This window comes from Nicrophorus vespilloides, unplaced genomic scaffold, assembly GCF_001412225.1.
Source record: "Nicrophorus vespilloides isolate i.1.1-1 unplaced genomic scaffold, Nicve_v1.0, whole genome shotgun sequence".
NCBI lineage: Eukaryota > Metazoa > Arthropoda > Insecta > Coleoptera > Silphidae > Nicrophorus > Nicrophorus vespilloides.
This window is the reverse complement of record NW_017099418.1, coordinates 116,560-140,669: the sequence shown is the minus strand read 5'-3', so window position 1 is coordinate 140,669 and position 24,110 is coordinate 116,560. Positions and strand designations below refer to the sequence as shown.

The 24,110-nt window shown below is 34.6% G+C and overlaps 5 protein-coding genes across 7 annotated transcripts in view; 3 read left to right on the top strand and 2 right to left on the bottom strand.

Moving 5' to 3' along the window:
* Positions 1 to 54: 54 nt before the first annotated feature.
* Positions 55 to 756, top strand: LOC108564487 (bladder cancer-associated protein). Its single transcript, XM_017923552.1, has one exon. The coding sequence runs from the start codon at positions 200 to 202 to the stop codon at positions 431 to 433; it is 234 nt and encodes a 77-aa protein (XP_017779041.1). The 5' UTR covers positions 55 to 199; the 3' UTR covers positions 434 to 756.
* On the bottom strand, positions 757 to 2,936 carry LOC108564484 (ran GTPase-activating protein 1-like). The gene is made up of 7 exons (XM_017923548.1): positions 2,689 to 2,936; positions 2,449 to 2,636; positions 2,076 to 2,390; positions 1,350 to 1,997; positions 1,094 to 1,297; positions 907 to 1,031; positions 757 to 845 (listed from the first exon to the last, which is right to left on the bottom strand). The coding sequence occupies exons 1-7, from the start codon at positions 2,795 to 2,797 to the stop codon at positions 782 to 784; spliced, it is 1,653 nt and encodes a 550-aa protein (XP_017779037.1). The 5' UTR covers positions 2,798 to 2,936; the 3' UTR covers positions 757 to 781.
* A 134-nt stretch (positions 2,937 to 3,070) lies between these two features.
* On the top strand, positions 3,071 to 6,695 carry LOC108564485 (3-phosphoinositide-dependent protein kinase 1). Of its 2 annotated transcripts, XM_017923550.1 has the most exons (4): positions 3,071 to 3,337; positions 3,405 to 3,662; positions 4,991 to 6,156; positions 6,217 to 6,695. In XM_017923550.1, the coding sequence occupies exons 2-4, from the start codon at positions 3,521 to 3,523 to the stop codon at positions 6,319 to 6,321; spliced, it is 1,413 nt and encodes a 470-aa protein (XP_017779039.1). In that variant the 5' UTR covers positions 3,071 to 3,337; positions 3,405 to 3,520; the 3' UTR covers positions 6,322 to 6,695. The 2 variants fall into 2 exon arrangements, with proteins under 2 accessions (XP_017779039.1, XP_017779038.1); XM_017923549.1 differs by having other exon boundaries at positions 3,071 to 3,662.
* Positions 6,672 to 19,518, bottom strand: LOC108564482 (dosage compensation regulator). The gene is made up of 9 exons (XM_017923544.1): positions 19,345 to 19,518; positions 11,024 to 11,104; positions 10,766 to 10,966; positions 10,349 to 10,634; positions 9,119 to 10,064; positions 8,792 to 9,058; positions 7,790 to 8,737; positions 7,283 to 7,738; positions 6,672 to 7,221 (listed from the first exon to the last, which is right to left on the bottom strand). The coding sequence occupies exons 1-9, from the start codon at positions 19,475 to 19,477 to the stop codon at positions 6,715 to 6,717; spliced, it is 3,825 nt and encodes a 1,274-aa protein (XP_017779033.1). The 5' UTR covers positions 19,478 to 19,518; the 3' UTR covers positions 6,672 to 6,714.
* Positions 11,483 to 24,110, top strand: part of LOC108564483 (MKL/myocardin-like protein 1) — a 35,727-nt gene continuing 23,099 nt past the window's right edge. The window contains exon 1 of one of the 2 annotated variants that reach the window (XM_017923547.1): positions 11,483 to 11,569. Coding sequence is in view for 1 of the 2 variants with exons in the window: in XM_017923545.1 (XP_017779034.1) it covers positions 21,654 to 21,714 (61 nt within the window). In the remaining variant the exon portion in view is untranslated. Of the gene's footprint in view, positions 11,570 to 21,311; positions 21,715 to 24,110 lie in introns of those variants that run through there. The other variant, XM_017923545.1, reaches the window with a different exon arrangement.

Genomic DNA, 24,110 nt, shown 5'->3' with positions numbered 1-24,110 from the left:
CTTTTGCAATTTTAATCATAACCAATGATGCCAACACAAAGTATGCTAGATTAACATAATGTTGGCAGTTCCGTAGTGCTTCGCACCACTTCGCACTGTAAAAATGGCGTTTGACAAAGATTATTAGTTACGGTCTTTGGAACTGCGGCATATAAATAATTTATTTTAAATAGTTTAAATAATTTAATAATATTTCAAGATGTATTGCCTGCAGTGGTTGCTGCCCGTACTTCTGATTCCGAAGCCCATAAACCCGGCAATGGTGCAGACCCATGTGATGTTTATGGTGCTGTATTTGATTGGTTTTTTCTTGGAGAGGAAACCATGTACCATTTGCAGTATTGTATTTTTGGTAGCCGTATTCCTGATATGCTATAGTGGGATTGGCAACTGCATCTTTGGTTCAGCATTCTGTGAAAGTGAAAATGGATAGATGATCGCAGCTGGAAGGCAAATGCTTTCTTAGGCTTAAAACTCTTTTTAGTTTTAATTACTTTAAACAAAATCAATTTAAATGGTTGTGATATATTTGAAGAAAGAATATTCTATGTTTGTTTATTTATCTATGACATGTAAATATTGTTACCACTTAATTTGATTCATACCAAATAGATGAATATAATTTATTGTTTGTGTGATCTGGGATGAGATAAAATTTATCCCCAATTGCACACAAAGAAAATGCTATAGAATGTACTTGGAATAAAACAAATAAAATTCTCTAAACCCATGCTTAAACCATAAAAACAAAGCTAATCAAATATTTATTACTTTATTGGAATCAATTGAGCATTAATAATAATTTTTGCTTGGCCTTTGTGTAATCCTTTTTGTTATCTATATCCCTGAAACATAGAAACCTTAGCAATTAAATTCATAATTTGAATATTGGAATAAAAAACTAACTTCTTTAAAAACACTTTCAGTGCATCCTTGGTTGTTGCAGGAAAATAGTTCCTTTTCACTAACATTTCCAATGCACATAAACAACTTTCAATATTCCAAGGTACTGTAAACTTCTTATCTTCACCCTAAAATCATAAACATACATGACAATAGCTTGTTAAAACCTCATAAATGTAATAAAACATACTTTAATTAAGCCAAGATTGATAAGAATTAAATTGTTCAGGAATGAGAGTTTATCGTTTTTACTGCACCATGCAAACATTTCAATGAACAATGACTCACAGCACTTCAATGCTACAGCTTGTACAGAATCTTTGCTTTTAGCATACACAGATGCTGCACTGAATATACCTTTGATGCAGTTATCTACGTAATCACCAGTTGACTCCTACAACATTCAACGTTATTTCATTCTCAATTTTAATGCGAAATTATCAAACCTTCACTGCGTTCAATATAACGGTTTCCCTGTTGTCGCCTAAACCGAGGAAGTTTTCCGGCGTCGGATCTTGAACGAATTGACCGTAAGTTTTAAAGGAAACGGCAATTGTATCCTCGGAATCCTCCTCTTCTTCTTCTTCATCATCATCCTCGTCCGATTGTTCTTCATCATCATCATCGCCTTCATCGTCATCGAACTCATCCAACATATCTTCCACATTCATGGCCGATACCATTTCCTGAATTCGCTCCGTACCCTCGCAACCAAATTTATTTCCATTCAAACTGATCTTCTTCAAATTGTCCTTCTCTTTCAATGCGTATAGTACTTCTACAGCTCCGTCCGTTTTAATTTCATTGAAACTCAATATCAGCTCTTCCAATTTATCGCAATTGCTCAGGCATTCGGCCAGCGCTATGGCGCCTTTCGTTTTCAAAAGACAATCGCCAAAATTAATAGTCTTCAATGATTCCAAATTCGGCAGAGCCTTTGCCAGAGCTTTAGCGCCCACCGGACCTATCGTGTTATCATTTAAATTTAATATTTTCAAGTTTTTGTTCACTTTAAATGCCTCAGATAGAGCCGTTATTCCAACATGGTAAATACCGTTTTGCGGCATTTGTATTTCTTCTAATGTACCGATTGTCTATTATAAAAGAAAATCTTGTTATTCATTGTTCAGTTATAGATGTGAAGTATTCAATTGTAGATAAATAAAATTTACCTTAAACACAGAAGCTAAAGATTGTGCTCCTTCATTTTCCAATCGATTTCTTCCAGCAATAAAGACTTTCAATTGCAAAGGTTTTCCACTTTCTGCACTGAACTTATGGCAATCCAACAAAGCATTTGCCAACAATTTTCCTCCAGTAATACCTAATCCATTATTGTTCAACCGAAGTTCTTGCAAAGCAAAGCAGCATGAGCTCCTCAGCAGACTGGCCAAACCTTTTACACCAATTGGCCCAAATGCATTATCACTCAAATCAAGTTCAGTCAATCGAGCTGAAGATGCTACCAACCCATTACCCAGATGCTCCTGCAAGATACATCAACATTACATCAAAAAAACTACAAATCCTAAATTAAGTTTTTACTAGACATATAGGTATTTCATCTTTCATGCGTCCTGTAAATAGATCCTTCCATAAAGCCCTCTTGAATTCACTATGTGTTTCAAGTGCTTTGGATATGGCTTCAGCTGCTTCAATACCAAGAGTGTTGCCTTCTAAATTTAAAAATTCCAGAACCTTCCTAGATTTGATGGCTTCAATTATGTCTTTGGCTGCAATTAAAATAACATTAGCATCTGACGTTGTTGTTAGAAAGTGCGTTACCATCATCGGCGTTGTTCAATTTAAGTCCTTTGCCTGCGAAACTAACACCGTTCACTATATCCGCTTTATCGAAAGCGGCAATCAAAGTATCAACGTTTGTATTAGCCATTTCGCAGGTTTATTGATACGACCAAATTGATGTTAAATTGTTTAAAATTCAATTTACAATTGTATGAAAAAAAATATAATTTATTTGAGGTTAACACATGTACCAATACCCAACAGTTTTAAAGTTTTAGATGAAGTTGGGTGCAGGTTGACGAAATTTGTCAGTTAAATTTTTGTATTTTGCAAATCTATTAATGAAAATGATTTTGTAAATGATGAATAATACTTCTATCACATGCCAAAAGTAAATTAAGGGAATTGTGTGTGTTTTTTTAAATTTTCTATATTGAGATCAATGAATAAGGTGAATGGATGTGTGTGTGGGGGTTGAAGTGTATTGGTAAACCTGTTCTTCGACAAATGTCAGAGATGTTTACTTATTTATAATAACAATAAAGAGAAATAACACATCCCTTAAAAAAAAAATACCAGTTAGTAGTGTGCATTTGGTCACGTTAACGGCCATTCAAATTTCAGTTGTTCCGAAGCCCTTCGGACTTCATGACCCTTCATTGTTTTCGGTCACGTTTTTAATTGAGAGGTCTGTTGCAATCAATATATATATATATATACATACACACTCTATATACGAGAAAAAAATGACACAGTTTCATTGACTTACGATCCGTTGCTGCCCGATCCTAGTAATTAGGAACATTTGTAAACAAATCTGATGCCACATTAGGTGGAAACACGAAGGACATTGCTATCGTCGTTCCTCACAATGACACCTGTACCTGTCCCAGCTGATGAGCCACCCAAAAAGAGATCAGCTGCTGATTTCATATTTGGTAAAGTTATTGGGGAAGGCAGCTTCAGTACTGTTTATCTGGCTAAGGACATCCACACCAACAAAGAGTTTGCAAGTAAGTAGCAATTAACAACATCAACAGCAGGATGCATTCTTCAGCAATTGCCAGAAGAAATGTACCCCTCTTTTTTTCTATATTCTGATGCCCATCAGCATTCATCAAATCACATTTGTTACACCCAAAAAATACTGCATCAATATATCCATTTTGTGTGTGTTTGTCTGTGAAGGGAAATGAGCAATCTATGGTGAATTCTGTAAGCAAAGCAATAACATGCAAAAAGAGAAATATTCATTCATGACATATGTCTGAGCATATATTTATTTATGGACTCCTATTTTTTTTTTGCACACACATAAAGTTGTTATGCAACAATAATATGTTGCTTTCAAACGTAAATATCAGCCATATCAATGCTATCAGTTCATTTCTAACATGTTTGTGTCACAATTTTTATTTATTTAATGTTACATCCACTTTATTAAATTAACACCTTTTTCCACCAATTTAAAAGAAGTAAATGTTTATTTGTTTTGTATAATTATCATGTTATATGGATTTAAAATGACACTCATTGATATGAATTCCAGACGTTCACTTATTTTTTAACCAACAGATTTAGTGTTATCAAGCAATTTAAATGCGGCGCTGCGAGTTGATCACAATTTGTTATTGAGTCTGTTTATCAATACAATCTAAGCCATCTCTCAAATATCACATCTATTTCAATATTAAAAATTATCTTATTTACATATGACGTTAAGTATAATAATTAGGGATTATTGTATTGGAAAATTCAACTCTGTTATCAATGTTAATTCATAAAATAATATTGTTTCATACACATTGATATTAATATCAATACGTAATCTTTTTTCTACGAACAAATTTTTGCCTGTAACAGAAATGTTTTCATTTTATTATTCAAATAAATATTGTGTACATATATTTTAGATAACACTAAGAAATTTACTATAACAGTATCAAGTCAATAAGTGTTCATTGTTTGAATAGTTGACTCATGACGTTGACTTTTTTGTAAATAAACATTTGTTTATTTGTTTTTTTTTTCTAGTTTTAAGTAATTTTATGACTTAATTATATTTTTTCGAATAATAAATTCAAATATTTAATTACTCTATTTAATGTTATGTGCTAACTATTTATGCAATCATTGCTATTACGAAACTTAATAATTAAGTTAAGTGAAATAAACCACTTTAGCCGTTTTGGTTAGCAATTGGTATTTTTCAAGAAAATTCTACATTTACGTTGCTTAAAAATGAGGAAACAAAATTGTACTGTTGTTTTAAATTATTTAATGTAATGTACTTCCAATTATTTAACTGTATTGTTAGTTAATTTTATACGTTTTCTTTTAGTTAAAGTATTGGAAAAGTTGCATATTAAGAAGGAGAGAAAATTGGCTTATGTGACTCGCGAGAAGGAAGTGCTTCTCCGTTTGGCATCATGGAACGAACTCTTTGTCAAATTGTACTGTACCTTCCAAGACGTGGACCGATTGTATTTCGTTTTAACGTACGCCAAGAACGGTGATCTGCTAACTCATATAAAGCACTTGTCCTTGGAATGCGTGCGATTCTATGCTGCAGAGATTATTATGGCCCTGGAGAGGCTGAACATCAAGAAGATCATACACAGAGATCTGAAGCCAGAAAATATTTTATTGGATGAGAATTGGCACGTGCTGCTGACAGACTTCGGTAGCGCCAAGATTGTTAAAGATGAGATTGAACAGGAGGAATGCGGTGAGAATAGCAAAAGGAGGAACAGTTTCGTCGGAACGGCGCAGTACGTTACACCAGAGGTCTTGACCGATGGAAACGTGAGTTTCGCAAGCGATCTGTGGGCCCTGGGATGCGTCATATATCAGATGGTGTGCGGTACCGCACCCTTCCAGGCGGGCAGCGAATATTTGATTTTCAAAAAAATTCTCGATTTGGAATACTCCTTTCCCGAAGATTTCGATAGCAGAGCCAGGAATTTGGTCGAGCAATTGTTGGTAATCAATCCGCATGAGAGGCTAGGGTCCTGCGATGTTAAACCTTATACGAGCATAAGAGAGCACCAGTTCTTTAGTAAAATAAATTGGCACAATCTTGGAAAGCCACCGAAAATCTGCAGCAATAGGGAGGTGGAAATTGAGATTTCGGATGAATTGGAGCCTGGATTTGATGAGCAGAAGGCAAGCAGATTACAACTCGAGTTAATATGCCCGACGACTCCAACGCGCAAACGTTCGGAGGTTCGAAATATCGCCGATATAAGCGATGAAGAGGTCGTCAGAAGGTTAGAAACGCAGAAACAAGAAAAGTGGCATCAGTTAGTTGAAGGCAATTTAATTCTCAAGCAAGGCCTAGTGGACAAACGGAAGGGTTTGTTTCCACGGCGCCGGATGCTCTTGTTAACCCAAGGACCCCATTTATATTACGTTGATCCAGCAACGATGATTCTAAAAGGCGAAATACCTTGGAGCGAAGATTTAAGACCTGAGGCGAAAAATTTTAAGATATTTCACGTGCATACGGTAATATATAATTGAACGTTTGATAACTGTTGAATTCTATAAAATTCTTTATATTTACAGCCAAATCGGGTTTACTACTTGGAGGATCCAGAAGGTTACGCATTGGAGTGGTGTAAAGCTATAGAAGATGTCAAATCGTTTTATTACACGTCAAAGTCGTCTTAGCAGCGAAAACATTAGTCACAATTGCAAATACGTTAATTTTATATCATTTATTACTTCCTTCCACCCTTTTTATTATTCTTCGTAGCTAGTAAATATTTATTATTTATTACATTTATTTTTAAATTATCAGTCATTTGTTTTATCTAACCTGAAGAGAAGCAAAACAAGATTTATTACTTTCAATAAATTAGCTTTCAAGTGAGAAAAACAAAATGTGGTTCAGTGTAGGAGGACCATATTTAAGACGCTATTTCTATTTTAATCAATATAAATGGTATTTGTAGGAATATTATCGTCAGACATTTTATAGCGGAAATAACAATTAGATCAAAGGAGAAAAATAAGACATAGAGAATAAACAAGCTGAATATTTATTATTTACTGAATTATTCGTCAACCTATATATCCACGCCTACTACCGCGGTAGAAACCGCCACGGAAATTACGTCCTCCTCGTCCACCTCTCCAACCGTTGCTACCGTAATCTCCCCTATGAGAATAACTGTTGCCCCTGAATGATCTGAATCCGCGACCGCGGTATTCATTATTCGGTCTGCCATTCCAATCGTTTCTATCATTATGGTAACCTGTACCTCTTCGAAACTTTGGAGGCGGTCCAGAGAAACCGCACAACGAATGACCTCTAGGTTTACCTCTCAATCCGCAATCGATAGAATTCAGTCTTTCGATATTGTAACTACCAGCGTGTATCGCACAAAGTTCCCTTATGACTTTTAGAACTGTGCAATCTCTTTGGTCCTTTTCTAAAACTTCCGCGGGTTCTCTGGAGGCTCGGATCACCAAACATTCCAGAGCTGGACGGAGCGCAACTATCTTTGCTGCCACTTGTGCGTCCATATTGAAATTTATCCAATTATCTAATCTCACTACCCCTTCCACCTGTATACATAAATTAAGAAATGTTTAATAACTATATCGAGAAAATATCAATCTAATTTACCCAGTCAACTTTTCTTGATCCAAACAGTAGTAAATGTATTGGTGAAACCATCGACATTTGCTTACAGGAGACTGCGCGTGTTCTGATCTTTTCTCCAAACACAAAGAACGGATAGAGGAAAGTCTGCTCCATATTGCTGCAGTTAACGGATGTCTTGTGAATTAATGCTGCTTTGCTTTCTGTGGTTAACACTTTCCTCTTCTCTTTATGATACGCTACATTCGGATATAAACCACTGCACAATAGAGCCATTACCATATCCAAATTTTCATCTAATCCTGCAGTTTCCATCTGGAATGGTGCCATGGTTTCCTCGGGGAAGCCGCACGATAAGAGAATTTCTTGCAATTGGTGCTTTGCCTCCCAAGTAATGCGCATAGTGGACATGCTGACACCTTTGAACTCGCAAAAGTTATTTTCAGCTTCTTCACCACGTAGCCTCGCTTTCTCCCATAACTGCAATTAATTCATTAGATAAAATTATAGTAATATGCTTGATTGAGTTACTTCAAATGCTGTGAGCATTGCTACATGGTCAGAATTTCGATCTCCGGATAAAGCTTTTTGGTGGTAACCAAGTCTTTTCTGACGGGCATCCATCGTAAAGATGTCTGGAAACGTTGATGAATTTGCCGCCATCGTGGCCAGTGGTCCACCGCACATAAAAATGCAACCCAGCACCATCATTTTACCTAATCTCGGTTCTATGGGCATCTTCGCCAAGATTTTTCCCAACGGCGTTAATTCATCATTGGCGTCTAAACATTTCATTTCCCTTAACAATACTTCTGCTTCAATCACGGCGTCTAGTGGAGGAGGCTCGATGGATTTGCTGAGGAAATGTCCAATATTGCCCAGCCGTAATAGTTTAATAGTTAAAGCTAATTCATGTAAAGGGGTTCTGAACATTTCTGGAGTCAAATGTTCGTCGAGTTCGATAAACCTCGCTTTCGAGCAGAGGTGAAAGCACACTCCAGGTTTAACACGTCCAGCCCTTCCTTTACGTTGCTCTAGGTTACTTCTCGATGCCCAGACTACCACGTAACTCGTCATGTTGTTGTGAGAAGTAAACATCTTCATTTTAGCTTTACACGTATCTATTACGAATACTACATCATTGATAGTAATAGACGATTCAGCTATGTTAGTCGACAATATTATTTTGGTAATATTCGTTGGCACCGGATCGAACACCAGCTTTTGGTCTTGCCTCGGCAATTGCGAATGTAAAGGTAAAATGCAGTACTTGTTTGAACCATAAATAGGATGTTGTTGTAAATGTTTCAACAATGCGAAAATGATATTCCATCCAGGTAAGAACACCAAAACTGCCCCAGGTCTATTCAATTCGCTAATGTGTTTCAGTATTGCTTCGATCAGTTCGAAGCTCACAGCCTTTTCGGACATATTTTCCATAGTAAGTTTAGTCGAAGCTTTGTAATGACTGGGGATAATCTGTAAAAAAAAAAGAAAACATTCATTTTTTGTAACCTACGTTTTCCTTCATACCTTATTCAAATTTTCATCTCCATCGTCGTCATTCACTGGTTCATCTTCATCGCCAAATCCACGCTTTCTCGAATCCGGAGGTGGTACAAAATTGGTTAACTCCACGCAATCTTCCAGAAAATATCTTTCTACAGGGAAAACGCGTCCTTCAATTTCAATTATAGGACAATTGTTAAAATATTGAGTGAACAATGAAACGTCAATGGTGGCTGACATCAAAATGACTCTTAAATCAGGAAATGTATGTACCATATCTCTTAAAACAACCTATTTGAACACAATAAATATATATTAAATAAATATTAACAAGTTGAACGCATTATTTACCATGATGAAGTCAGAATTTACGTCTCTCTCGTGAATTTCATCCACAATTACATGACTCACTCCTCGTAGTCCGGCTTCTAATCTTTTAAGCAAAACTCCAACCGTGCAGAACATTATGGAGCCGTAAGCTCTTGGTAACACGGATTCAAACCTTACGGAATAGCCGACCGTTTCACCAATATCTTCACAGCGTTCATTAGCAATGCGTTCAGCAACGGATACCGCAGAAATCCTCCTTGGCTGAGTTATAACTATATTACACCATGCTCCTTGTCCAGAAGATATGTAATCGTCTAATATATACTGGCATACTTGTGTTGTTTTACCGCATCCAGTGTTTCCTTTAACGATTATAATCGGATTCTCGTTTATTGCTTCCATCAACTTTGATTTGGATTTATATACTGGCAACTGATTTCGTTCATGTATGCTCATCTGCAATTGGGTATTGTTCTCCAAATTACTTTTAGATTTATTTAATAAAACATCACTTAGATTTTCTAAAGTAGCTGTGGCAAGGAAACCTTCGTCTATATTACAGCCAGTCCAAGGGTTCCAATTTGGTTGTGGCGGAGACCACTGCACAACCCCTGCGCTTTGAGGTTTGGCTGCGTTAAAGTCATCCAGAACTTGTGTATTTATTAACGATTGTGACTCGGGACTTTCCGTTATTTGCACGGGTGTAATTTTGAATTCAGCCAGACAATCATCAATCTTCTTCACCAAATTTGGGGATATTTTAATTTCGTAAGGTTTCATTTCTTTGCCGGAGTTCTCCTTCTTGAGCGTTCCTTGGAACGCTTCGATAACACCCAAATGGAAGAGTTGTCGAATAATAGAGAGAGCGCAACTTTTACTCGCCGATTGCTTATTAGAAGCGGTGTCCCGACCAAACACATTTCTACCCAATTGTTGCACAAAGAAACTCATTTCAGCAATGAAACTCCTAATCATCGGGAACGAAACATTCAATTGACAGACCAATTTTGTAAGCACCTAAAGGGTCAGAAAGAAAACCTAGCATTCCACTCAACTGTGTATCTAAATTGGAATGTATATTGGTCAAACCAATATACAAACTAATATTTCATTTTGCAAATACAACTTTGTGCCTGATGAGGAAACTAAATTTAATTTAGTTTCCCCAATCATTATTATAACAAGACAAGTTTTTATCTTGAATGCCAAGCTCTCTCAATGCCCTTTAAGTTAAATATAGTAACCACTCACTTGTTATGGTCGGGTCCCACGACTGTATATTTGTAATCGGCGTTGATTTTATTGATTTGCATGAACTGATGTAGCTTAGATTTTGCATTCTCCATAGTCCAGTTACCGTGAATCTGAGCATTAACATCTAAATCTTCGGCATCCTCGACTTTTTGCTGTTGCTGTTGAGCTCGATCCATATAGCTAAACGCTCCATGAGATTTTTCTTGATCAACAGATCTGTAAGCCTCTCCCAGTGAAGAAGGACCCATGCCTTCCCCAAATACTGGTTTTTGATCAATTGATCCTGTAATAGATTACATTTTTAAAATAACAATTCAAAATATTTAATCTACACAATTTTCTCATTACCATTATTTTATTGGTAATATACTAGTTAGATAAATATAAGTAAAATAAATAAACAGGATTATTTACCCTGAGATGTAGTAGCTTGTGGAATACCCATGTCATTTGGAAGATCTTTAGCATGAACATGCCCTTGCCGTACCAAATAGTTGACAAAATCTTTGGCTGCATTGCTCTGTGCATCTTTCTTATTTGTAGAGTTGCCCACACCAACATAGTTGTGTCCATCAATTCTCACTTCACAAAGAAATCTTTGCCTGTGTTTTGGGCCTGGAATTAGTATGTATGAGACTAGACCCATAGAAAGTAAAATAATCAATAACATACCGGTAGGCCGGACTTCGTAGGTGGGTTCACATTTGTTCTTCTGGCAAAATTGGTTAAGGAATGATTTGGTATCACCCATATCTGTATATTATAAAAGTCTAGAATTCGGACGACGCATAAATTACATACAAATAAACAAACTATAGGTAAATGTTTGGTTAGGAATTGGTGCTCTGGAAAAGTATTTGCTTGGTGCAACCAATGTTGACCCGATACGAAGACTTCAATACAAATTGGATGTGCAGATGGCCACTGTAGGTCCGTACGTGCTGAAAGCTGTATTGTTCGTATGCAAATCAATGCAAAAACAAGTGGAATTGCGAATTACAATGGTCCTGTTGTGGATGTTGCCTACACAATTAAACAAATATGGCGCAGTCTGCAGCTCGCGGTGACTTTAGTTCCGTCAGTGACCAGTGACAACAATCGACCATCCGACTATCAACATTTAAAACTGCGATCGATCATTTGAATTCGGTGCAAGTTTCCATTCAACAGCGGTCCAGAGGTCTAATGCAGTTTCAAGATCCACGGAATCTCGATCACGTAAGTCATCTATTTAACCTATACACCGTATATACGATTATACCACCCGCCCACATTAAAACCTGTGCGTGTGGAGATAGATGTACGAAAAGAAAAGAGCAAAATATACGCGCATATGATATTTTCGTCGGCCGTTTCTCCTCACCTCCCGCATGCCTGATGGACACAACCGTCCCAAAACAACCCCGAACCTACGAATTACCCAAAACCCTGGACAATCCCAACGAGAATCCGTTAGTAAGCAATCTGTTTACCAGTTTTCTAAGAGACAGCCGTTATATTTTTTTTAAGTGATTGTTTGCTGATGTATTGGAGAGTGGATTGTGGATTTTGCAACGCACCACCCTGCTCCGTCTTTCGCCTCTAATTTGATTACCTTGACAATAATCCAATTGTCTTCTCGACCAAACGAATCATCATCGAATAAAGTTCTCGTTTTGAAAACAAAAAACGTAAATAAACGGTGATAACAACCTGACAATTGTTATCAGTAATGCCAACAATCGCAATTGGCCACTTGTCGTTTGCGAATACTTTGGTTTTTTGTTTGTTTTTGAAACTTAGATAAAACGATTTGCGGTCCACTTACGCCAACAAATGATTACCCCGGTTTACGACCGTTCATTATAAATCAAATATGTGTTTTACATTTGCTCTTTTTCTTTAATTGTTAAGAAATATTACTTTAGTAATATGAAATAAGAATGTTTTCATTAGGATGCACTGATTGTTTGTGTATCCATGTAATTGTATTAGCAGCTTTCAGAGACAACACTGGAGGACAAGACCCATGTAACCACCTAAGATGAGTTTACGTTGTTTACGAGCTTCAACTAATTTTCTCCCAACAAATATATGTCCCTAATTATAATTAATAAAAAAAATAACTGTTAATTGAATTTGTGTTATTTCGTGTTTAACCTTAGTATAACGAATTTGTAATTTATTTTACAACTTTTTCATATTCTACTTTAAATAACATTTAAAGTTATTAAAAGTCATAAGCACATTCAATAACTTTAAATAATTGAACAATTTGTGACAAATATAAAGAAACAGTAGTTGAATACAGAGTAAACATTATTAACAAATATTGCTCTTAATTGATCTGAATCTGATCTGATTGGAAAGCGTCGGCGGTTTTCAATGATACGATAATACCAATTATTAATATTATACTTGTTTTCCTAATTAACTATTAATTACGTCGCGTTGTGTCTTCCTGTGCGTTTCACTGAGAAAACAAATCCCACGGTGTTATTTAAGTTATGGCAGTTAATATGTATAGCATGTATAATTAATGAAAAACGAGTTTTTCGTATAATAACGCTTTTCCCCTTTGCAGACAATCATCGCAGTTCCCATTGGAAACTTGTGTTGTGTGTGTGTATGTGCCTGTGTTCTTGAGCCGAAAAATCGCCGCTTTCGATGGTTCGCAAATATTATGCGAATATGATTAATCGATTATGTAAATATTTTACTGCATTGTTCACTACTGCTGTAACGAAGGAATGCCGCTCGGAAGTGGTCGCAAACTTTTTGTTTATTTGTTTGTAATAATAGAAATCGCGGCAGACTTTTCCGATTGAAATGCGATACAGAATGAAATCTAAACTAATTTGTTTCATTCAAACATGAACCGCTCGATTAGATATTTAGGTATCTATTTCCTGATATCCATTAACGTAAATTAACCCAATGTTTATTTGATAATACGTCCATTTCTACCAAAGGAAACAGCTGTTCGTAATCGAATTTCTAAAATGTGTTATGCATATCAACAATATAACATAATTATTAATACATTGATTAAATCATTTTGATTATTTGTATTTTAAATTAAATACTTTAAAATTCATTATATAATTAACAACTAATATATATATAATATCAAGCGTTGTAACAAAATATAAAATATGTAAATATTGATGCAAGCAATTTGCTTTATTTAGCAGTGGGTCGTTAATATGTTTAAAATCGTTTACGATTTGAATATTTACATCTGCTACTGCAATTGTTTTGTTTTTATATGTATTATTGCATTCAATGTTTATGGTCGGTGAGTTTGAGAATATAAATAGCGTATTTAGGCCCAGTTCCAACCAACCTACAACTTAATAAACAACATGTATAGATAGTCATAAGTATTGCATAAAGTAATCTAATTTAATGCACCTTGTATTATTTCACTGGAAAAATTCAAAAGTTTATGTCTTTACTGTAAATGTTCAAATGGTCGTTGACCACTAGATGTATTATGAGAATATGCGTTGTATTAAGACTTGTTATTGCAGCTAATCGCAGTGTTTCAATTCTTTATATTAATGGAAAGTTTTAAGTAAACCTAATTACTTGTTGTTGTTTCTTTAAGGTAGACACAATTGAGTTTGCGCCAAACTGAGCTTAATCATTTCATCTTTCCAAGATGACGAAGTTTTGTTAACAGAGATAAAGTTAACTGTAATGCATACAAAAATCGTTTGCAATTTAATTAATTAATATCGTAAAAGCAATTTATCAATCTCACTTTACAAAATGTACATATTGAACAAGTCGAATGCAGGTGCGTAACAAATTTCAGTTGAAATATTGCGATGAAGAAATAAAAAACACATACATTGTAAACGATAATTCATCATGCGTGGCGTAGCGGAAAATTTAAAGCCAACAATTAGAGTTAAGCGGATCAACAATGATATATTACTACAAAGTGCACTAGTCTATTCGTATTTTTTTTTGTACAAGTGTATTAATTGTCATGTTTACGTAATCCGTAAAATCAATAAAAATACTGATTGGTCTGTTTAAAAGTATTGATCGTAGAGGTAGTAGTTTTATGTACCTGACCTACCTGAATAATATTTATCGTTCCTAACTCACTAACAACGCTATTCCATAAGAAACTAGGTTCATTTCGAGATTAGATAAGTTGACGAGCACGAACTTTCCTTATTTACTTTACAATAAACTACTACGAAGAGATAAAGTTAACTATATATAAATATATCATTATCTAATAAATTGTTTTTTTTTTATTACAACACGAGGTGTTGTTGATTTGAATATAATAATAAATTTGTTTATTTTTTCGTGCTGTAACACGAGTAATGGTCCCAATTCGGAGTGAATTGATGTGTTTGCTTGCATGTTTCATTGAACTAGCGATACGGTGCTTTGTGTTTGCTATAATTCTACTTTGCAAATAGCGTGTCCAGAACATTTATGGTTAGTGCTCGTTTCTAAGTAGTTTGCGTTTTGTAACATAACTTTTTATTTTGTATAAACTGAGAAAATAATTGAGACTGTAAGTGGGAAATTCCCAAATTGATGTTCAAATATAAAAACTAATTGCATACGCTTGATGATCTGAATGTAAAGTAGTTAAATGATGAAACGAGAATTTGTATAATTTGATTATTTACGCATTTATTATCGTTGTTGTGTAACACATGTTATAATCTGCATATTTTATTCAGAATCCTTAAGGAGTTGTTATTTCCATCATCATCGCCACTTTATATATTCTGCGCATGGAGAATAAAAATTTGAGAAATATTGTTCTAAACTAGTGAAGAAACTAGATACAATAGATATATTTGATAAGATCACTGCTTCAGTTGGACACAAGTTTATGTAATAAGTGGAGAATTCATAATCCACATGAAGTGACAATTTTCTGCTTCAGTTCTCATAAATCTAACAAATATGTATGAATTTAATCTTTACCTTCAAGAATAATTTCGTTCTTCTTAATGTTGTTTATTTTATTGGTATTTTTGATAACTTCGATATGCTGCACCAAAAGTGTTAAGAATAATTACAACAGTTTTGTGAATATACGCCTAAAACTAAGAAATATTTAGTATACAGTTAATTTAATCCGTTCCAAAATTTCTGGATTTTTAGTCGTATAGTGAAACATATTAAAAAATATATATAATATGTGTACACAAGTTTTAAAAATGATGTAGAAGGCGCGCAATCCGGGACTTCTCTTCTCATCATCACTCGTTATACGAAACATCGCTCGTTAAGCGAGTTATTTTTCATACAATTCAATTTAAGCGAAATCGTTATGCGAGTTACTCGTTGAGCGAGGTTCCACTGTATTGTGACATTTTCATAGATCTAAACACTAAAGAAGCAACTTAAAATTACCTTCAAGTTAATAAAAGATTTGTTAATTATTATATTACCGTTAATTATTTGTTGTTATTGTTTATAATCACTTGATGCAACCATTAAAGATGGAAACATCAAGATTTTATCACTTTTTTAAAGGATAATTTATGTTGTTTATTTTGTGTTAAACCAAAAGTGTTAAGAATAAATTCGACAGTTTTGTGAATATGTGCTAATGAAATATTTATTATCTCGTTACAGCATTTCTAGATCAAAATACTGAAATCAAGACTAACATTGTCAATGATTTAAACACTGAAAAAGCAACTTGAAATTACATTCAAGTTAACAGAAGATTTGTAAATTATTATATTGTTAATTATATGTTTTTACTGTTTATAATCACTTGATGCAACCATTAAAGTTGGAAACATGAAGAATTTATCACTTCTTTAAAGGATAATTTATTTCTTCTTTATGTTGTTTATTTTGTGTTAAACCAAAAGTGTTAAGAATAAATTCGACAATTTTGTGAATATGTGCTAATGAAATATTTAGTCTCTTTACAGCATTTCTAGATCAAAATACTGAAATCAAGACTAACATTGTCAATGATTTAAACACTGAAGTAACAATTTGAAATTACATTCAAGTTAACAGAAGATCTGTATTATATTGTTTTTATTGTTTATAATGATGGTATGTGTTCAATACAGATGTTTAACAACCAATTAGTTGATTAATAAGAAATTATTAAAATTGCATTTAAAATCTCAAAATTAATGCTTAATGCATCCATTGACGTTCGAATTTAACCGGTTTTGCACATGTTCTTCATTTGCTTCTAAACGATGATGAGATTCAAGGTTGCAATCGTGCAGCGCGCATCGATATTCACGAAGTTATCTTGTTCATCTCGCCAACAAACAATAGCTTTGAAAACACCAACAAGTTTTTACAAAAATTTGCAAACAATAAACTGTAAGTTGCAAAGCATATTTAATTACAATATTGCACACAAGTGATTCATTATTTTTTTTGTGGAATCCAGTTGTTATTTCTTTACTCGAAAGTTTCGTTTCGGGGCGTCGTAATTAATTTCCCGGAAAACGAAAATACGCTCGAGTAGTAAATGTTTAATTATCTATCGTTCGGCCATCGAATCTAACACCTCTAAATTTACGTTGTTCAAGTTTACAATTTGCCTTCACAAACTACTACTGCATTATAAAATTAGACGTTACTAATATTTAGCGCGTGCGGTGTTTACGCTGGAAGCCCATAAAATGGATACGAGTCTCTTATTTAAATGCCGATGATGATGAAATTTTGTAGGTCAAGAACACGCTAATGGAATCGCTCTTAACGGGTGCAGGAAATTGAAATTATAACACAAACATTGTTAATACAACAATATTACATTTAATCTGTCGTCAGGGATTCCGACTTAATTTCTGTTATTTAATAGTATTATTAACTTCATGATGATGCCTGTACGTTAATATGATAAAAGCATTTATATTTTTTTTATGAGCATATTATATGAGCCGATTTTATCTTCGAAACTGCACTCGAGTGATTATTAAAGCTTTCTTGACATAGTAACCAACGACTCGGGAGAGCAGGTCTTTTCGCGAGGTACTCTAATCATAGACCATCAAAGTGAAGATCCCACACAACATCCCAGATTCAACCTCATTTCCATACAAAACCAATCCTTTAAACAAGTTTCTTTCTTTTACGTTTCTCTTGTACGCAATTTAAATTCGCCTTTTTGAAGAAACTCAGATCGATGATAAACTATAATTTATATATTTTTTTTACATAATGGCCGTAACGGTTTTTAATAAGTTTAATTGAAGTTTAAACTTATTAAAAAAATAATAACTTTTATTGTAACGGTCACAATAAATACGAATTTATAATTTAAATCATAACAATAGAAGTCAACTGACCGCTCAAAAATTTGTTATTAGGTCATTAAGTATGAAATATGTCTTACCTCAAGTACCAACTTTGATACCCGATCTCTCTGATATTTTACTTTAACTGGTTTTTTTTATGAAGGTACTTCATGAGTTTCTCAGACGCACGTTGTGGTTTGTGTTATATGTCAAATTACATTTTGCAGATTACATTTTATAAACCATGGACAACTGAGTATGAATTCCAACGCTGACAACTCGAAGTGTAAAGGATATGACTAATGAAATCACATCGTTTTCTACTACAGCTTCATAACATCGATTATGGAGAATGTCTACTGTAACCAAATAGACAAATTGATGAGGGAGCTTGGGATTTAGTAGCCGAGAATGGTGAATAAAGACAAGCCATACCTCTTGCAGGATAATACTCGACCACATGTCGCACGAATAACGTTGCTCAACTGTATTTCTCAGACCTTGCATAAACTGACTATTATTGTTTCCAGGCATTGCAAAATACATTGAACAAGCAGTAGATAATGCTTTTAACGATATTATCACCACTCTTCAGTTTTTTTCGCTGCCTACATTAGCTACCGTTAAGATGGTAAAAGTCTATTGATAGTTTTGTGTTTGATATGTAATAAATCAAACATTCAGTTGGAAATTAGACATTTCATACTTAATGACCTAATATTAACAATAACGTTTTTATGAAAAGGAATTGAGTGAGGTGTTCGTCTTTTCTGTTTCCAAGCAGATTTAAGGAATCGGAATTCGCTATTGCCAAGAAACGTTATGGATATGTAAGAGAAAGGTGCCAAGTGTTGTTCAAGATTTTCAATAACCGAAATGGATGATACGCAATTGAGAGTAGAATTTCGAGTGCGTATACGACGGTTGAGAAATGCGCTCGTAAAGAATAATGCGGACTACATGGTTTTCAAGCATACCTGGTCAAATCGAGGTTAAAACAGTTTGAAAATAGTTTCACTGTTGAGTATAATGCTGAAAAAGTGCGAAACAAAACGACGGAATTGCGAAATTTGTGCATTTGATTTTATAATTTGTGCGGATTCCTTATTTTGAACGGAGATCACGTTTGGAAGAATAGAGCGTGTACGACTCATGTCGAGACAATAAATTTGCACATGCTGTGAGTGCGCGTGACGCGAAGATAATTGCAATTAATTAAAGCGAAGAGATAAGTGAGTAAAATTAGGTATTTTCCAAAATTAGAGGCGCGAGTGCGTTTTAATTTTAGAAAATCGAATAATTTTCGGATTGCGTGCGCGTAAATTGTTTGCAGTTTTCTCGGCACGTTTTGTATATACAAATATATATCCATTATTTGCGGGGGCACACGTTTTATACAAAATCCTGTCCGAAATATACAAATTGAAGATCACAAATGTAGTAGGAATATTCATGCAATAAAAACAATAATATATTACGTTATAGAAATTGCTATAACTTGTTACATTTAAATTCCGATTAATCAATTAGTATCATTGCTTTCTGTTAAATATATGCTGTAATTAAAGAATTACATTTTTTCTTTTATAATACATTCTAATTAATTAATTAGTAATGTTGGTTTCTAATAAGCTTATATAATTCAATTAATTTACTTCATATTAAATATCTTCTAATTAGAGTTTATTTATGAAATATAATTTCTATTAAGCTAAATTGAGTTTTCTTGTATCCTAGATTTACATTTACCAGTTCGACGTGAAGCGAATCTTTGTTGACTGCATTCTGAGTTATGATTCAGATTTTTCGAGACGTAATTCTTGGCCAAGACAGGTGCAAACTCGTAATAATCGGAGAACAATCTGCTTTTCCGCTTGCCCATTTCTATGAGTGCAATTTCATGACGCGCCCTACCTTACGCTAGTCACTGGTCAGCTGTGATGCTGCAGTGAGGTAAATCATACACTCAGTCTAGACATTTATGTTATATAATTTATTAAGTTGAAACATTTTTGGTTGGAAACATATTTAAATTAGAATTTGAAATATCGCTTGTATGGAAGGAGGATTTTGTTTAAATGAGTTTGAAATATTTAATTGATTACTTAATAGGAGTGACTATATTTATTGGATTTTCTATGAACTAATGAGATCATTAAATCGTTTGAATGTGTGTCAAGTTTTGACGTCTAGAGTGTACTAAATTGTTTTCGTTCTACTGTAATGCAATTGTCTTATTTTTGAGTTGGCAAAGAGGACGTAAATCACCTATCCAAGTTTAATATCCGCGTCACATGTTACTTAACTTTTTTTTATGTTTTTAAGAAATCATTGTGAGTATGTCAAATTAATTATTTAAACAAATTTATAGTATGTAGGTAATTATCATATGTTTTGAGATGTGGCAATATGTAACTTGAATGAATATTTTAGTTTAATTAGTTAATCATTTGTCTATCATTTCAGTTAATATATTTTCAATACATTTGAGTATTATTTGTTTCAGTACTTATTGAAGATTTATTTATTAGTTTTTAAGAGAATCTACTGGCTATATCTTAGCAAGTATAAATATTTAGGTCAGATTGTTTGACAGTTTAGTATATTATGGTAGGATTTGAGTTAAGTTATTTAACTCAAGTAACATCGGATTTTTCATATGTATATTACAGACGTTAGTGTCAAACATGGGTTAACTTTAGAATACAATTTTTATTACGTAATCATTGTTGCATGTACATGTTTATCATATTCAATTATCAATAAGGAAGTAGGAAGTTGAATCATTTGTAGTAATATTTGATTTTCATGTATGTATCAGAATCAACAAGTATTACGAGAAGGACTAGTATATGTTGGGCTTTATAGTGATTACGTGATATTTGTCAGGTACTTGATAAGTTACTTGGCAAATGTGTTAAGTCTTAAGCCTTGATGGTGAGTGGGCGTAGATGGGGGAGTTGCCTAACACGAGAGACGATCGTAAACAGTGGGACTTGGACAGAGAGCGGCATTTTGTAGATTGGCCACGTAGGGCGGTAAAAACTTGGAAATATAAAAAGCTTCGTTACTCATTATTTACGTTTGCAAATTACAAGACGCTGAAACCGAGTTCCCGATGCGTGAATCATATATTTCGAGATCGGGATTAGCGAGTGGCGTAGAGGCGGTGGGAGATCCGTTTCGGCGTCGCGACGCTCCACCGACGGGCGAATTTATTTCCATATATCCAAATAACAAGATGCGCCGGCGGGGGGCGGCGGCGGTGGCGACTTCAGCGACGACGTCTTTAAATTTAGATTGCGTTCGTAACCAATATAAATTTTGACACGAACTCACATACACACATACATTCGCGGAGAAATTATTTAATAAGCAAAAGGAAACTATGGGATTGACGAATCCCTGGATCGCAGCCAAATCAGCATGGCCTACCTTAGTTTGTTTTGTTCCCAGGTGGCTTAATACGCTGATCTTTTGTTTGCTGATTGGATGCGATTCGTAATTTTTCAAGTTTTTTTTTTGTTCGAGATCTTTAAATTGATGATTCGGTGCGTCGATGGGGGTGGTTTGGTTCGGTCCAGGTGGATTGTTTCGGCAAGGATTTCGTTTGCAAAGAGTGCGTATTGTGTGTATGTGACTTAAGTAAAAGTTGCATTCGGGCGTCTTCGTGAGCGGTTTCGAGAACGGCGCTCGAGCGTCGCGACGGCGCTTGGCGATCAGTACAATTCCGTCCGACGGCGAGCGTCCGGTTTTTTTTTCGCGTCGCTACTGAGAACTGAAAAAAAAAGTATAATTAAGATTGTAGCGAGAAAAGGGATAGGACGGAGCAGGAATATCTCGTGGAATATCGTGGATCGGAGCGCAGGGGTGTACCTAGGGGTATGTTTGAGCTGGTGATCCAAGGAAGAAGAAGGATCTGATAGAAGGGACCCGGGTATCCGCGGTGCTGGCTCTGCCGCCAGGAGCAGCAGCAGCAGCGGGGGTGGAGGAGGAGGTGGAGACGGCCATCATGCAGCGACACGGTGGCGGAGGCGGCGTGTGAGATCTAGCAGACCATGCCCGTGAGCACGGGATCACTCGGAGAACCTCGCGCCAAGCGCTGCAAGCACTGCGACGGTAAACAACCAACAACCTACTACTACCTACAACAAATCTACCAAAAGACCACAACAAATCTACCACCCTAACTAATGCTTTTTCACCGTGTCCGATACGTTCCATTCAAACATCTTCTTGTACATCATCCTGACTTAACCATCACTCCGACAACGCCCATTTCGCAGCACTTCTCTTCCGATTGAGGTGTATATAAATATATCCGAAAGACGTTCTCTCGAATGGTCCATCATCCGTCTCGCCTCTTCCATCAATCCTCTTCTATTCTTCTCATATAGGTGTGTGCACGTTTTTCAAATCACTCCGACTGTGTGACAAGATAAACACGTAATTATTTATAGACGTATTTCTAATTTTAAGTTTTGTTGGCGGATTTTAAAGATCTTGCGAATGTTTCAATTGAAGCACTTCTGCTTTACCCTTCATTTCTTTCTCCTTCACAAGTCGACGCGCACGTTTTAACTCCTTTATAAATATGTTGCCAGTTACGTTGATTCTAATGATCCCAAAGCTATTTTTTTACTTTCTTTCTTTCTTTCTTTCTTCGAATGCAATTAGTCAGACACTTGCCAAACTGGCCCACATTTAGTTAAAGAATCAGCCAAATCGTGTCACTCATTCATCGGTAGGAACTATTAATGAATATATTTATATATATAAAGCATTGCAGGAAACATTTTATTTTTCAAATTAATTTAGCAGTATTGGTTTCTTAATATCGGTTTTCGATTCATATAATTTTATAAAATTGCATAATTGAAATATTACATATACATATTTACTTCAGTAAATCCTTCAATAAAATCATATATTTTTTAATGCAGTCATAAAACATAGCTGAATCACATTTTTAAAGTTAATTGTTCAATGTTATAAAATAACTATAAATATCTCAATAACATTCATATTTATTACAAAATCATTAATTGCATCTTCCAAATACAAAAATAAGTGAAATTTACAAAATAATATCTTTTTAAACAAATAAATTTTATAAAACTATACAATTATATATTTGATTATGTGGATAACAGAAACTATAGGTATTGACAATAAATATATCTTGATAATGAATTTAGTAAAAATTAAAAATAATCATTTTTCTTCATAGTTCTTTCATTAATTGAATTGCGTTTGAAAGACAGAAATAACGTTGTATTTAATTGAAATATATAAGATAATCTTATTAGAATCTATTTGATCAAGAGGCAAATACCTTATGTGTGCTATCTGCTTTAAAATAATGAAAAATGGAGCAAATAAGATTTCTATTGCATTTTTATAATAATAGATACATTTTTCAAGATTCTGGTAAATTGTATGTATGTACTTTATAATGCATCAATAATATTGAATCATTACATAGAAACAAATTAAGAGACACGTCAGGACAGGTACTTTGATTTGTACAATGCGAGTTGCATCTTGTTATTCTTAAAGTCGTTCCACGCCTACTGTAGTGAAATTTCTTTGTAACTACTTTGCGGTATGTGTGTGCAAGTAAATTTAAGAGTAATGTTGTCCGTGGGAGGTAGCGTGACCATCAAAAATAAAGAGAAGGCCGTTCGAAGCCCATTGATCAGATATATTTAAAGACCGCGAATAGATGAATTAATACTGCACAGGTGTATAACTAAATGCGAAAAAAAAGAGGAATGTATATAATGCGAAGAAAAACCCATTGAAACCCGGGGCATAAAAAAGTATTCCATCGCGAAATTGCTTGACCGTATTTTCTCCTCCGATATTTATTTATCCAAATGTACCGGCTAATATGAGGTAATAATAACAGTGCGTGGGCGGATGCGAATACTTTTTCGTTGCTTTACGCCGCTTTTTTCTCTCTCAGTCTGTATATCTTTCTTTGCGTTTCTTCTTTTTCTCCTCTCTACTTGTTCCAACGCTCATTTGCTACTAAAACCGAATAAACAAAAATAATTCGTCCGCTCTAAAATAGAAGAACGAAAAAAATAAAAGAAACAGAAACAAAAATTGAGAGAGATAGAGAGAAAAAGAAAAGTTTTCTCATGGCAAATTTTTCTGTTGTGTTGTGTCGCGCAAATTGCGCCGAAGGATAGATGAGATTTTTTTTTTATTTGTATCTGGCGGTGTCTTTTTTTAAACTTGTCTTTTTGCAAATTGCTGTTGTTCTCTGAAATGTTTTACTATTTCGGCACGATTTGGTCTAGTTTTCAGCTGAAATTCCAATAGATTTGCAGCGATCTCTAAAATAAATATTCACCATTTCCTCGCCAGTATTTTTAAACTATTCTTTTTTATTTCGTTCGTTCTCACAAATTTTATGCAAAAGTTTAGTTCACTTTCGAAGGTAACGCTTAAGCTCAAGGATATTTTATTGGCCTTTTTTTTCTTCTATCTATCTCACTCTCAACTAT

Coding starts and splice junctions, on each gene's coding strand:
- LOC108564482 (XM_017923544.1), bottom strand. CDS start 19,477: ATGGGCAAGCGGAAAAGCAGATTGTTCTCCGATTATTACGAGTTTGCA. Junction 10,967..11,023: donor CTACGAAGTCCGGCCTACCG/GTATGTTATTGA, acceptor TACTAATTCCAG/GCCCAAAACACAGGCAAAGA. Junction 10,065..10,348: donor GTGGGACCCGACCATAACAA/GTGAGTGGTTAC, acceptor CCCGATGATTAG/GAGTTTCATTGCTGAAATGA.
- LOC108564484 (XM_017923548.1), bottom strand. CDS start 2,797: ATGGCTAATACAAACGTTGATACTTTGATTGCCGCTTTCGATAAAGCG. Junction 1,998..2,075: donor CTTTAGCTTCTGTGTTTAAG/GTAAATTTTATT, acceptor CTTTTATAATAG/ACAATCGGTACATTAGAAGA. Junction 1,032..1,093: donor TCAATCTTGGCTTAATTAAA/GTATGTTTTATT, acceptor TTATGATTTTAG/GGTGAAGATAAGAAGTTTAC.
- LOC108564487 (XM_017923552.1), top strand. CDS start 200: ATGTATTGCCTGCAGTGGTTGCTGCCCGTACTTCTGATTCCGAAGCCC.
- LOC108564485 (XM_017923550.1), top strand. CDS start 3,521: ATGACACCTGTACCTGTCCCAGCTGATGAGCCACCCAAAAAGAGATCA. Junction 3,663..4,990: donor CACCAACAAAGAGTTTGCAA/GTAAGTAGCAAT, acceptor GTTTTCTTTTAG/TTAAAGTATTGGAAAAGTTG. Junction 6,157..6,216: donor AGATATTTCACGTGCATACG/GTAATATATAAT, acceptor TTATATTTACAG/CCAAATCGGGTTTACTACTT.